The sequence below is a fragment of the Sparus aurata genome, chromosome 9 (assembly GCF_900880675.1).
Source record: "Sparus aurata chromosome 9, fSpaAur1.1, whole genome shotgun sequence".
Classification (NCBI taxonomy): Eukaryota; Metazoa; Chordata; class Actinopteri; order Spariformes; family Sparidae; genus Sparus; species Sparus aurata.
Genome location: NC_044195.1, coordinates 26,654,452 through 26,668,417, shown reverse-complemented (window position 1 = coordinate 26,668,417; position 13,966 = coordinate 26,654,452). Strand labels below are relative to the sequence as shown.

The window sequence follows — 13,966 nt, the reverse complement described above, 5'->3', positions numbered from 1 at the left end:
AGATTATTCTGATGCCACATGAATGCGCCGTAAAAATAAATACTTTTGGGGCAACTTCAGTAAACTACTTTCACCTTCATACCAGCCTGTGATACCTCGAAGGACTCGCACAGCCTTGGCTACACCCACACAGGTGTTCACTCTTATTCCGCTTGATTTGACTCGGGTTGTCAGAACTGTGTGGGCGTGTACAGACGTGACTGACATGTTTATCATGTTCTTTCTATGACTTTAACCTTTATTAATCTTATTTTTGGTGAATGCAGTTTGGTAACCTTAGTCAACCCCCATAACAATTCTGACTAGAGGTAGATGTGAAAAAACACCTACGTGGGTAAGACATTTTGACATGTCCCAGATGAAAATAATAAATTTATACAGTGGCTGAAATTTCATTTGGTTTTTCAGGGACGTGGTATTACGCATGCTGGCTCACTGTCACTTTCATGGCTTACTGGGGAGACCTGAATAGAACAGATCCATCACTATGACAGAGCTAATGTTTTAAGTAAAACCTGTGCTCTTTTTTTCTATTCCTTTTTTTTACTGTGGCAAGTCAAAATGTCTCCTATGAAAAAAAAAAAAACCTGTGACTTTTCGGTCTCATCAGTTGCCTACATTTCAAACTAGGTCAGGCAATTTCACATACAGTAAAGATCCTCCTGGCTTGAGCGTGCAAATCCGGTTACCATAAGTTTAATAATAAAGTTAAGACCTGCATGCATAACCTTGTTTTGCAAGTTCTGATAAAGTTCTAATAACCGTTGAGGGTTTAAGACTCGTTAGAACCCTAATCGTTGTATCCTAGGAAAATGAGCATTGTTTCATTTTGGAAAAACTGATCAGATGCTACCATTAATGTCCAGTTCAGTAGCAGATACTCCTGGATGATCAACATGCCCATGTCTTCGGTCATTTTGGATGTCATTTAACACAATCAGTTTGAAGTTTTCACAGTGACATTTTACCCACGAGTGCTATGGAGGGAAAAAATGCCAGGCGACTCAGTATGAAGAGCGCTCACGTTCAAGTAGGGAGGTGGATGAGGTTGATGGGTGAAGATGAGACTGGACAACAACGATCGTTGCTTTCACTGAGCAAGTCTGTTTTTGACAACCTGGGAATGAGACTCAATATATCCTTGAACAGAATCGCGGACCCCGCTTTTAACTCCATTGAACTTGCCACATACTTACTTTTACCCAAACCTTTACCTTTTCTTAAATCGTGTAATTTTGCCCCATAAACCCAACCAAATGTGATTGTTTCATAGCGTTTAGTCCTGTAACTATGACAGCAAAGGTAGGCTAACTATTACGACATAAGCTACCTGACTGAAGTCCCCTCTTGTGCGGCCAAACCTCCTAAGACATCAGGTTACGCTCAACAGTGCTAACAATGATCAAAAACTCAAAGGTAACAACTCCATGTTCTCACACTCATGTGTACTACTACTGGGTTTACATGCCATATGGGGGAGAACTGAGAAGCACTCCACTGGTCTGCCATTACACTCCTTTAACACCGTTGGTGTCATTACAGACAGTCAAAATCGATACGGCAGAAGCAGAGATATCGCCTCTTTTATTACACACACTCTTTTCCATCCTGGTGCAACTTAGCCACTGAGTGACTTCACTGGAGGTAATTTGTCCGATTACATGCAGCTTCCTCCAGAGCCGCAGAAGGCTTTTCTTCTACTTATTTTCACACATGCAGTCGTACTCCACAAGACCTGTAAACAAGCCGTATACATCAAAAACGGAGCAACTCCAAGAACGGGTACGTCCATGGGTCACACACGACCAGTGTTGGGTATAGTTACTTTGGAAAGCAGTTAAGTAGGTTAGAACGTTACCATCAATTAAAAGTAATCAGTTACGCGTTACCTATGAATAAAAGTAACGCGTTAGAGTACTCATGCGTTACCAAAAATTAAAAGCCGTTTGCGGTGCCTCACACATGCTGCAACTTAACTGACACACACACACAGCCTCCTTTAAATGCACCGAGAAGTCGTGACAATGATGAATAACGTCAGTCATCCAATCAAATTAACTCTAAAACTCAGACGCTGTTGCATTGAAGCGTCCTCCTCCTCAGCATGCTTTGCTACCAGGGTGATAGAGTGGTGCTTGGATACAAGATGTTTTTTTTTTTATTTGAAGTGGAATTTTTTGCGGTCGACAGAAGCTTTTCACCAACGCATATAGTGTGCATTTTACCGTTATGTTGTTCTTGTCCTTTTCGCTGGCGAATTGAAAATAATGTGCGTACTTCCACGATGCAAAAGCTGCCCTCTCTGCCATCTTGCCAGGGGTTCGAAAACACTCTCACACACACAAACACACACACACACAGGTAACGTAGGTCAGCAGCAGGGCACAGACGCATCACAGCGCTGCGCCTCCGCTGACACATCCGCAGGTGGCACAGTACTGTCTGACAAAAAGCAGGCTGCGGTCGGGATTTTCCTTTCCTTTCCTTATCCGGAGAAATTCTTAAAATAACGGATTACTTTTTAAAAAAAATTTACGAAGTTACTGATTACTTTGTAACGCATTACCCACAACACTGCACATGACTATAATTAACGAAACCTTTATACCATTAATTACTATACTGTATTTTTGCCTGTCACAATAATGTCTGTGACTCCCGTCTAAATGAACTACATTCAAAAATAACCAAACTTGCACCAGGCATGAGACTATGCATGACCTAGAGCAGCCTGCTTCTGATATTACAGTATGTTGGAACCTGTCAGGCTTCAGCTCTGCCCACACATTATTTCTGTTACCGGAGCCATTGTGGCTTCACTGTGTGTATAACAATGACAACCCCAAACTGCACAGCCACAGTACGTGATAAGTTAACACGCTCACTGAAAAAAAAGGCAGCACCCTTTTGCTTTTCACCTTCTCCCTCGTCCCTGTCTATTGTAGCATTTCTCTCTCTCTCTTTTTTTTTTCTTTTAAGTCTGATAAGGCTTGCACACACATGACATCATTGAGTTTTGATAGCAAATTACAGAATTGATCTGGAGCTCAGCAGGCAATTATCAGGGTGGAACCACGGTGCATATCAATGAGCCCAGGCAAGTGAAGAAAAAAAAAAAAAAGCACAAATCTGGTCCTGCGGCGCGTTGCTAATATTCGACACTGCGAGGCTGTTCTGATGCTGGTACCTGGGAGCTCTGTGGGAGGACGTTTCCAGATCACTGCTGTATTTGATTTCCTCCGCTGATCAGAGGGAAACCGAATTCTGACCCTTCACACCGGCATGATAAAAACCTGCAGTAGAATGGATTATTTCCTCTCCTATCGCCCCCTGAAAACCCGCAACCCCTCTCTGTCTTTCTCTCCCTCGCTTTCCATTCAGTTGCTGAACAAATATCCCCCCCGCCCCCCCACCCCATGTCCTTACAGGTACCGACGGCCACGAAAAGCAATAGTGAGGCAGACATAACCGCCGACATTATTGGCGCGCCGTTCCCTCCAACAAGGAGACGACAACAATTACGCCATTCAGTAACCTTGCTGGGAAGTTGGTCGCCGCTGCTTGTTGATAGGCAAGTCTCTCTCTCTCCCTCTCTCCCCCTCGCCGCCTGTCGACTCGGAAAAAGGCAATTAATATTCCTTTGCTGAGTAGAGGCTTTAGTTTTAGGCTGATCACGTGGAGAGTACTGGCTGCCACCTCCCCTCTCTTACAAGTCAGATAATTACCTATTTAGATGTTGCTGAGGAGATGTGGGTGTGTGTGTGTGTGTGCCTGTGTGTGTGCCCTTGCGCGTGTGTTGGCCTGCTGCCACGGCTTGTGAAAAGAAGCACCATGAAGTGGATCTGTCACTATGAGTTAAGAGACGCAGGATGGCTGCCCACCAAGAGAAAAAAAAAAAAAGGCACAGGACAGTAAACGGAACTGTCGAAGCCGCGGAAACACACTCCGCACATCCAAAGGGTTCTCGCTCTGACATTGCTTTTTTTCTTTACGTCGTGGAGTTTCTCCACACGGCGGCCCACAAATTTCATTAGTGTCTCGGGTAATTACGGCGGATCTAATCGAAAGCTGTCATATTTCTGCGGTTAATGGGCTCCTCGTGGAGGCTGCCGAGGTGAAGGGCTTCCTGAAAGGTCAGCTGACTCACCACTGCTGCTTACCCCCTTCGGCTCCAGCCACCCACACCTCTTAAATCTCAATCACGGATGGGAAGTGTGGCCATTCATTAGCTCGGTATCCAGCGGCTGTCTCTTTCATCTCATTCCTCACGTGACCGCCGCCGTGCAGCCTGCCGCCCCTTCTTTTCCGATTCCTTCCCCCCTCCTTCAACTTTCCTTGGAACCCCCCCCCAAAGGTACGTGGGGGTCGAACTACTGGGAAACTGCAATTGAACCCCTCCAGCACACACACGCACACACACCAACCTCCCCGCCGCGCTCCCTCGCTGCCTACACATCCACCTCCTCCACGCCGAAACCATCATGATCCTTCGTTGTCTCCCGGCTCTGCTGCTCTATCTCTTTCTACTCCACTGCCAATCAGCGGCACATTTCTCCCACAACTACTTGTGGCAGGAAGGAGTGACAGCGTCGCGGGGATGTGTGCGTGCGTGCACGCGCCCCGGCGAGCACGTGCATACGGGCAACAAAGCCTCGCACTAAGCTGAGGGCGGCTCCAAGGTCCCCCCCTGAGGCAGAGTCGAGATTGAGTTCATTATTCAGTGGGAGCGGCGTTCCAGCTGTGAGAGGAGAGAGATGGCGAGCTACTCTGTCTGCGTTGTGGCTCCTTCAGTTCCGGCGTCCACTGGGGAACGAAACACAAAATATTGCAAAGGACAAAGACTTGAACTGTCGCACACCCATATGGACGGACGGCTATTTTTTAATTTTTTTTTTTCGCGCCTTTTTCCGTCTAATAGCGAACGATGGCTCTCCTTCTGTGTCTTTTGAACACAAGAACACACGGTGCACTTTTTTATGTGTCCTTCTTGCTTTGTAATTTAATAGTTCCACAGTAATAAAGAGTATGCAGTGCCCCCGATGTGACTGTGATGTACACATGGAGCAGCACTTAAAATCCTATGTGTCCCTAGATGGCAGTAGTAAGTCAGTGCATCGCCCGCCACAGAGAGTGTGTCTTTGAATGTGTGCATGAGCTCATTGTGTGCTTGTTTGCTCTCCCTCGAGATTGATAAAGTGTCTCGGCGTAATTTAAAAAAAAAAAAAAAATTTAGACAACGAGTAACAACAAAAGAAGGCAAAAATGAGATACAGTATTTTCAGAGTCGTCTCGGTGCCACGCCGCTCTTCACTTACAGAATCGGGGTGTCTCCCTCGCAAATAGATAAATACAGATTGTAGAAGCTTCTTTTTTTCTCCAGTTTCCACACAAAGGCAATTAACTTGAAATTGCTTGTTGAAATTGCTGCTCAAACAGCTTATTACAAGCACAGGAAATGGCATCCGAGCTGCGCCGTATTTGTGCGAATTAAATGCATGACGCTCGTCTCCTCTGAGATGTGCGTGAAAGTGCATGGAGGAACAATCAACTCATACAATGACATGTGTTTGTTGACATTGACGGTGGCTGTTGACGACTTCTGTGACAAGTCATCTAGCTGAGAAAAAAAAACATCCATATAGGCACTGTTGTTTCAGTTACGGCCAACTGGCGTGAGTGAAAGCTCTTAAATCAATTTGATGGCTGTATATCGCGCTGAAACACACACACACAGGCAGGAGACAGCTCTGCCCTCACATTACCCTGAAACACGGCAACAGAGGTGCAGTTTGCTTTCACCTTTTCCCAAATCGCACGTCATTTTCGGCATGATGAGAGTGCGGTGATTTATGCAGCAAATGGCTTGTCATACGACCGCTTGATTAACAAGCACTGGGGCCCTGGGGAACACCCGTGGATCCTCATCACTTGCCTTGGCCCGGGCAGAAGAAAGCCAAGACAGGACTAACCTCCATTCAGTGCATTTTCCAACCAATAACTGTCAAAAGGAACAAAACGCACATCAGACCGAAGAGCTTATTACGAGCACAGGAAATGGCATCGGAGCTGCTCTGTCTTTGAGGGAATTAAATGTAGGATGCTCATCTCCTCTGAGATGCGCATGAAATTGCATCGAGGAACAATTAACTCACGCGGTAACATATGTATGTTTACGCTGACACTGGCTGTTGATGACTTCTGTGCCAAGACAAATGACTCATATCAAGCCAAAAAACATCAATTTTGGCATAATTGTCTCAGTTATGGCCAACTGATGTGGGTGAAAACACCTAAATCAATTTGATGGCTGCATATCCCGCTGAAACACACACACACGGCACAGCTTCGCCCTCACATTACCCCGACACAATGCAACAGAGGTGCAGTTTGCGTTCACCCCTTCAAAAATTGCAAGTCATTTTCGGCATGATGAGAGTGCAGTGACTCACGCAGCAAATGGCTTGTCATACGACTGCTTGATTAACAAGCACCGGGACCCACGGGAACACCCGTGGATCCTCATCACTTCACGACTCCGAGACGGAACCGACCGCCGCTCAGTGCATTTCCTGCCTTTCTGACTAATAACTGTCAAAAGCAACAAAACGCACGTCGGACGAGATTTGCCGGCCGATCCCTGCTCATTCCTCGTTTTATAAAATTGCTTTCGACTTCTGAGGGGATGTGTTGTGGTAACCCAGCTAGGAAGAATGCTGAGCCTATAAGCTGAAGGGGAAGAAAAAAAAAAAAAACACAGCGGCGGAGTTATTAGCCTGATAATGAGCTCGCAACTATGACAGGGTCAAGCAGGGTCAATGGCTGCTGCTAATTTTGGACCACAGCATCGCCATCCAAAGCAGGAGTCGTGCAAAAAAAAGTCAATACAGCGCGGGAGCTTGCGTGGTATCTAAGCCACCATCACTCACATCAGTCAGCGAGAAGGGCTTCAAGGGTAGGTGCTAGCAAACGACCCACCGAGCGTCACCTCAAACGGATGTTTGACACTGAGGTCCCGTGGGGTGCGTGTATAGCTGCGTTTCAGTCTGTAACTCGTGACAGGCCCCATCCAGTCCTGCATGTCAGGACCTGTACACAAGTGAGTGATACACAATGCATGAGTGGCTATTAGGCTGCCCTACCATTGCCATTCCGTAGTGGAGCTGCCACTGGCTCTTGAATCTCTCACTGACACATGTGCACCGAAGCCGGCCGAGCATTCCTCTTGTTGACAGGCGCGCGCCCCTCTTTGTGCACGGCAACACTCAAACTGACCAAAAGGGCATTAAATCTAAGCTGATGGGATCGTGTGTACGTGGATGACTGGCGCTAATTAGGGCGCAAGGTGAAAAGAAGAGGCAGATGAGTGCAAAATATTAACACTGACATGGCCCTAGTGCTAGCACATGTGAATCATTCAGAACATAAGTAGAGCACTTAAAACGGTCAGAAAAAGCTGAGGCGGTTCAATCAAAGTGTAGCCACTATGATTGCGAGGGGGGGGGGAGAAAAAAATGCAGTCAGCTCTCAGCATTCAAGGAAAAAAAAAAAAAATATGAAAGCCTCATGAAATTATTCATCTGTTTTTCTTTTTGTTTTTTTTTCCCGTCTCACAAGCAGAGAAACAGTGCAATCCTAGCAACGAGAAACAGCAGAGGCTCGATGTCGATGTGTCCTAGAAGAATTGGACTTCCTCATTCTTTGCGACAACTCAATAATAAAACATGACAGATCGTTCCGCATGAAAGTTCAGCAATGCCGCAATCTCATCTAAGATACATTTCTTTGTCACCTTAAACAGTGTTTCGCTTAATGAATTTATAACGCCGTGACAGGACACGGCTGCTCATATGCGAGCAGCACTAACAGCTCGGTTCATCAGCGACGGAGCTCTTAGTTTCTTCTTGCCATTAGGTCAAGGGATAGTTATTAACAGAGACTGTTTGTTGTAACTTCATTAGCATCCATCCTCACCTATTAGTGCTAGATCTATTATTTGCAAACGCTCTATTTCTCTGGCTAAAACCACTGCATAACATATAGTAAATTAATGAAGAAACTGCCTGTAGAAGGATTTTTGTTGAACTGTAGTATCCTGTGGCCCCGAGCCATGGGCAGTCTTTTGTGTGGGTAGTCTTCACAAGCCTGCACTCTGTGATTTACTTACCTTTTACTGCTGAGATGCTACTTGACCAGTCCAGGAGAGAGAGCACAAAAATGTTTTTTTCTTCTTGTCTTTGCTACAGTTGATTGATGGTGTAAACACTGAGGTTGAAAACATCACCGACTGATGGGCCATGCAGGTCTTATTTCTGATGAAATAAAAGCTGGCATCAGATAGATATGAAAACCACACCGGAGAGCTGTCATGGTGAACGACGACACTCCCTTAAGCTCTAATGAACAAGCTAAACAGTCTCATCTCAAGGCCCCTGTCTAATTGCTTCTCTGGAAATTTCTATTATAACACTATGACCTTCGTGGGGAGGGGAGGTTTTATTTAGTTCTCAGAATTGCAGAAGGTCAAAATTACTTTTTTATCACAAAAGTGTCAATAGTGGGGTGAGAGATTCTGGTAAAGGTTAGCTGATTGAAACCAATGCGGCCACTTATTGGTTGGCAGCTCAGTCAGGGCTACTTTTGTTGGTGGCTGAGTCTCATTCAAAGGTCCCAACCCTTTAACGTTAAGATTCATTGTTAAAAACAGCAGTTAACAAAAGAACCTAGCCTCAAGGTCTCTTTACTAGACATCCAGAGCTCCTATACTTACGCTAACTCCTTCAGTTGATCCTGTCATATGATAAAAACCTCCAGACTTGCCACTAAATGGATCTTGAGGTGAGATTGTTAGGCCAGCTGGTGTTTTTTTTCTATTAAAGGCCCAAGTTGTAAGAACCCAACCTGACCTACAATCCAAGGACGTCAGTCTTTGATGAGTTGGTGAACCCAAAACGTCAGTATTTGATGAGTTTGGAATGAAATTCAAAAATCTACCTTCTTAAAAATTGGACCTCCAAAGGTAAAGAAGGCGAATCTGTAAAAAGATAGTTGAGTCACATTCCCAGGTCGTCAAATAGGCTATCAGTGCATTCGGTAAGAATTTCTGGCCGAAAACCAACCCAAAGTTATGTGACAACCTGGGAATGGGACTCAACATTCAACTATCTTGCGCCAGAATTGCCTTCCCTGACTTCAGGCTGACTATCTGCAAACTACTGAAGTATACAGAAACATACAAAGGAGCAAATAAATTGACAAACTCCTCTAATAAAGACAGTACCACCTTTGCGTAAGACTTCTTTTTTGCTCCCACTTTCTTGCGCCACATCTGTGCCATGCTATTACCTCCCGTATAACACGACTGTAGACTTTGATAAACACTCATTCCCAACTTGCCAAATGCTGATGCTTTGGGTTTGTCCGAATTGTCAGATATTGACGCTTTTGGACGATGGCCAACTCGACCTAAAATCCCAAAGCGTTGGTAGTTGGGGGCTTGGGAAACTCAAAGCATCAGCAATCATCTAGAGCGCCATTTAAAGAAGTTCATCCAAAGATATTCGGGTAGGGTTGGCATCTCAGGTCAGTATTCGATGACACAGGGCTGAGCCTCGACAATCAACTACCTCTCTCCGGGTACTTACATTTTGTAGCTTGAAGTCCTGTTGCAAACAGATGCATCCAGTATTTGCAAGCTGGAAATGAGGCTCAAAGAAAAATTTTCTTACAAACTGGACCTCCTTAAAGATGAAGCTACCTCTTCCTCATATGCTGGCCACAGTGTGCCAGCAGAGCCTAGCATTGTCAGTACCACGCTGACTATATACATCCAGAGGAATCTCAAGTATGCAGCTACATCTTAACCCTTCAACAAAACAACATTGTGACGGTGAAGGAGATTTTCATTTCATGGCCTTGGAAATTTCACAAAAGACCCCCGAGAAGTGAATCACACAGGTGAAATTAGAGAAATGTAAGGAATGGTGTGCAGTGCACAGAAGTCAATGTTCCTGCTGGCATAATAGACACTTTGGTGACCCCAATAGCAATTGCGGTCAAAAACTCTCCAGCAGACCTTTTAATGTGATGAGGTATTGCAAGGAAACGCACATTCTAGGCAGGACCACGTCTTTTTAAAGTAGCTCGCGGATGTTTGTTGCTGAAGAAAAGGAAAAAAAAAAGTTTTGAGTTCAACGGCCCTGAAATAGAGGAGCTCTTTCTTCACATGTAATCTTTGTTCCTCTGGGACTCCGGTGAGGACACTTGAATTTGCACAATCAAGCAGCGTTATGTAACTTGTTAACCTTAAAAATAACCAGCTTCAAAGTCATTTCGGTGGCGCAGTGTGTTGTAACAAGGGTTAACGGTGTGTTTCTATCGCTTGTTTCTGCATCACGCATCACATACATGTCCACTTCGAGAGACAAGTCTTCAACATATAACACTTTTGTTGTAATAGTTGTATTTAGCACCGACATTACCAAACCGTGGTGGTGGAAGGGGCGCTTAATCACACAAAATGCCAATTTCTATGTAATGTTGCTTATATTATATAATAATATTGTTTGACTGTTGGGATCATTGCTCCTTTGAGACTCCGGTGAGCCATCGGAACTTTACGATAGATTAGAACAGGCTGCATGTTTTATTTTGTTTAGTTTTTTTTCCATTATCTTGTTTCTTTATTGCTCTTTTCTCAGAGAGCAGCGTGATGGGAGCTTTACTCGAAAGGGTCCGGCAAGTCCACCTCGCCCTGTGTAGGGGGACAAATCTGGGCCCCTCGTGAACTGCCGGTGCGAAATAAAACACAAGAACAGCACAGAAATGACTCACAGGACAATATTAAGGAGAACTGTCTTGAATTTCACTCATGTAGCCGGAGGAGGGTTTCAGATCAATGCTGTTCCAGACTGCAGTTACTCTCTGTGTGGTCCAGTTAGTTGACAGTTTTTTTTTTTTTGGGGGGGGGGGGGGGGTTGTCCTTGGCTGTGACTGTTAACAAGTCCAACAGCTCAGCAGTGATGGCTGCACAGTGATCTCTTCTATGAGGTGATACATTACAGGCTCATTCTGTGGGATATAGGCTTCTGTAGGAGTACACAGACTACTGAACTCTGCTGGTGAGAGGGGGAGAGAGAGCTGACATTACTCACACCTCATCCTACCTCCTCTGACTTTTTCCTCCCTTTCTTTTTTTTCTGTTTTTTTTTGTTTTTTTTGTTAGAGGACCCCCTCTGACACCTCACTCCGCCGACCGCGCAGCCAACCAACATGATGAATTTCAGGCGAGCTGCGCCACCTTGACGGCATTTAATCATTGAGAGAAAAAAAAAAGAAAAAAAGAAGAAGCCAGGAAACGTACTCATTCTTTATCCTCCTACACTCCCCTACCCCGCCTTTCCTCTCCCCTCCGTCCCTCTGACTCTCGTCTCTCCTGCGGTCTCTCCGGTGCGTCTGTTTGCTGCACGGAGCGGAGCGGTGTGCATGTGTCGCGGAGCGGAGGGGGAGCGCTGCACTGTTCTGCGCACTGGTTCACCGAATAACGGCGCTCGGCAACCGGGGTGGTGGTGGTAGCAGCGGTGGTGGAGGGGGGAAGAGTGGACCCGGACCAGGAGCAGGACCGGGAGAAGCACCGCGGCTCTCTGCAAGCCCGCTCTCCGGAAACATGTCCGAGTTGTTTCTGCTCGCCTTCCTAGCCCTACTGTCGGGATTATTTCCGTGCGCCGAGCCCTCGAGAGTGTCGGACGAGGAGAAAGGTAAGGAGAGAAACCCCCGGGGCCGATGTCTGAGGGGGGGAGAGATGCGCAGTCCGCGTGAAACTTGGCACGACAGGCCGTCGTAGTGCAGTCTGGTGCTGGTCACCGGAGTGCCAAATGTTGTGCAGATGCTGGATCTCCTAAAAAAAAAAAAAAATCACCTTTTGCTTTTTTTTTTTTTTTTTTGCTTTCAGTTCCTGAACGATGGAGAGTTGATCATGTAAAAAAAATGCTCGTCATTCATTCATTTCGCCCCTCCAGTGTGTTGGAGTGCCACGCTTGGAAGTCTGCATCTTTTTTTTTTCTCTCTTGTTGAAAAAATGTTGCATTGTGCCGCGTCCCGGCTTGGTCTCTCTCTCTCTCACACACACACACACACACACGCACACATACGATGGTGCCACCTTTATACCAACACGTTGAACTTGCCCCCTTGCGCATTTAGCGGAGCTCTTATTTTTTAATTCCTTTGCAGCGCTATCCGACAGTGCAGCAGGTGAACACATCCCCGTGCCGAAGTGTGTGCTGTCTCTCTACCCCCGAGCTGGAGCCTGGTGCCTCAGCCGGGGAGAGGTGATGAGGCAGGTCGGATGGAGATGGAGATGGAGACGCGATTGATAGGACTAGTCCTGCACGGTCAACCGTAGTGTGCAATCCACAGTGATGTGTGTGTGTGTGTGTGTGTTGGGGGAACTCGTGTCGAGCAGCATTTTGACTGTTGCCTGTCTGATTGTGACAGACGTCTGTCACGAAATTACAGCATGTCTGCGTCCACGCTGAGCGCTGTCCTCCCGATCAGCGGTGGTCCCCCTTTTGGATGAGGCTAGACTCACCTCTCCATCAGGCTGGAACGTCTTTCAGCCTGCGTGTCCTGTGTCTTCAGCAACTGCATTCACTGGAGGGCTTCTCATTGAGTTTTAAGATCCTCACTGCAGGAAAATGTCAGTACTACCACGCTGAAAATCAGAATGTTTAGCTTAGTAAGTTAGTTAGAGCTCAACTTTTTTTTGTTTTTTGTCCTGCCTTTAAATTATTCAGAGCTAGATGCATTCTGAATAATGGGCATTGGAAATGTGCAAAGTTTTCTTTCAAAACCAAAATAAGAAAAGGAAAAGGGTGTTTATTGCTGCCCTCGAGGTCACATTTTCCATCACTTCTTCATTCTCCTGCATAGCAATCAGGTTCGAGTCTTGGCTCGCCGCGAGACCGTCCCAAATTTCACCAAATTGCCCCCCAACGCCGCGTGGAGAAGCACCGACTTAGACTTTCCTCTGCGATCACAGTAGGCAAGAGAGAACAGTGTTTACCTCTCTGTGTGCATGAAATGAAAAGATGAATTTGGCTCCTGAACAACCCCCCCACAACCCCCACTCCCCACCCCGAGGACGCTCCAAGCGAGGGGTGAAAGACGAGAACACTACCCACCTGAAATTTTTTTGGGAAAAAAGGAGCTGTTGGAGTTTTGTTTTTGTGTTCGTCAGCATTGCAGCAGCAGTGAGCTCTGTCGGTGTGGCATGAATCAAAGTGAAGAACTACGCGCCTTTTGGATCGCCTCGCCTGGGCTGCTCCAACCATACAGTTGAGCTGAGACACATTCAGAGACACACACACACACACACACACACACACACACACACATAGATCCTGTGTTGGGACCTGCGTCTTCGTCCGCAAGCAGACTCCATCCTTCTCCTCCGCACCCACATCAAGAATAAATGAAAAAGCTCTTGTAGCTGTGTCTTAATGGACGGTAATGATAATAGTATTTCTTATTTCTTCCAACACCAAAGCTGGTTGTTAGCCTAATTAGTCAGAAATGAATTTGCTTTGTGGTGGCGTTGTTGCGTCGAATGCCAAGTAGTGAGCCCGTGGTTTTCTCTCTACGTGAATTTGAAGCCTTTCCAGGGCTCATTCATTCAAGTGCCTCCACTGTTGTTCCACTTCCTTATCATTTGTGTCCATCTAACATTGAGCAGGGGGGGCCGACCTGGCCGGCGGCACACTCGCTGATGTGACAGAACGACGTGGCCTGAGTGTTTTTTTTTTTCAGACACAGGACGCTGCCTGCTTGTTAGAATTTAAAAATAAAAGAAGAATCCCAAACACTCTTGATCTCGGCCGGTGACCTCACCGCAGATAAGCATCGTCCCGCACAAACAGCTCAAGGTTGTTTGAAATGTATACCCCGTTTAAAAAAGATGATAGTATGGAGG

At 46.1% G+C, this 13,966-nt stretch overlaps 1 protein-coding gene across 7 annotated transcripts in view; it reads left to right on the top strand.

Annotated features, from left to right (window-relative positions):
• Nucleotides 1-10,999: 10,999 nt before the first annotated feature.
• lrp1bb (low density lipoprotein receptor-related protein 1Bb) overlaps nucleotides 11,000-13,966 on the top strand; it is a 301,330-nt gene continuing 298,363 nt past the window's right edge. For all 7 annotated transcript variants that reach the window (XM_030428474.1, XM_030428470.1, XM_030428475.1 and 4 more), the window contains exon 1: nucleotides 11,000-11,753. In XM_030428474.1, coding sequence (XP_030284334.1) covers nucleotides 11,663-11,753 — 91 coding nt within the window. In that variant the 5' untranslated portion in view covers nucleotides 11,000-11,662. The remainder of the gene's footprint in view (nucleotides 11,754-13,966) is intronic.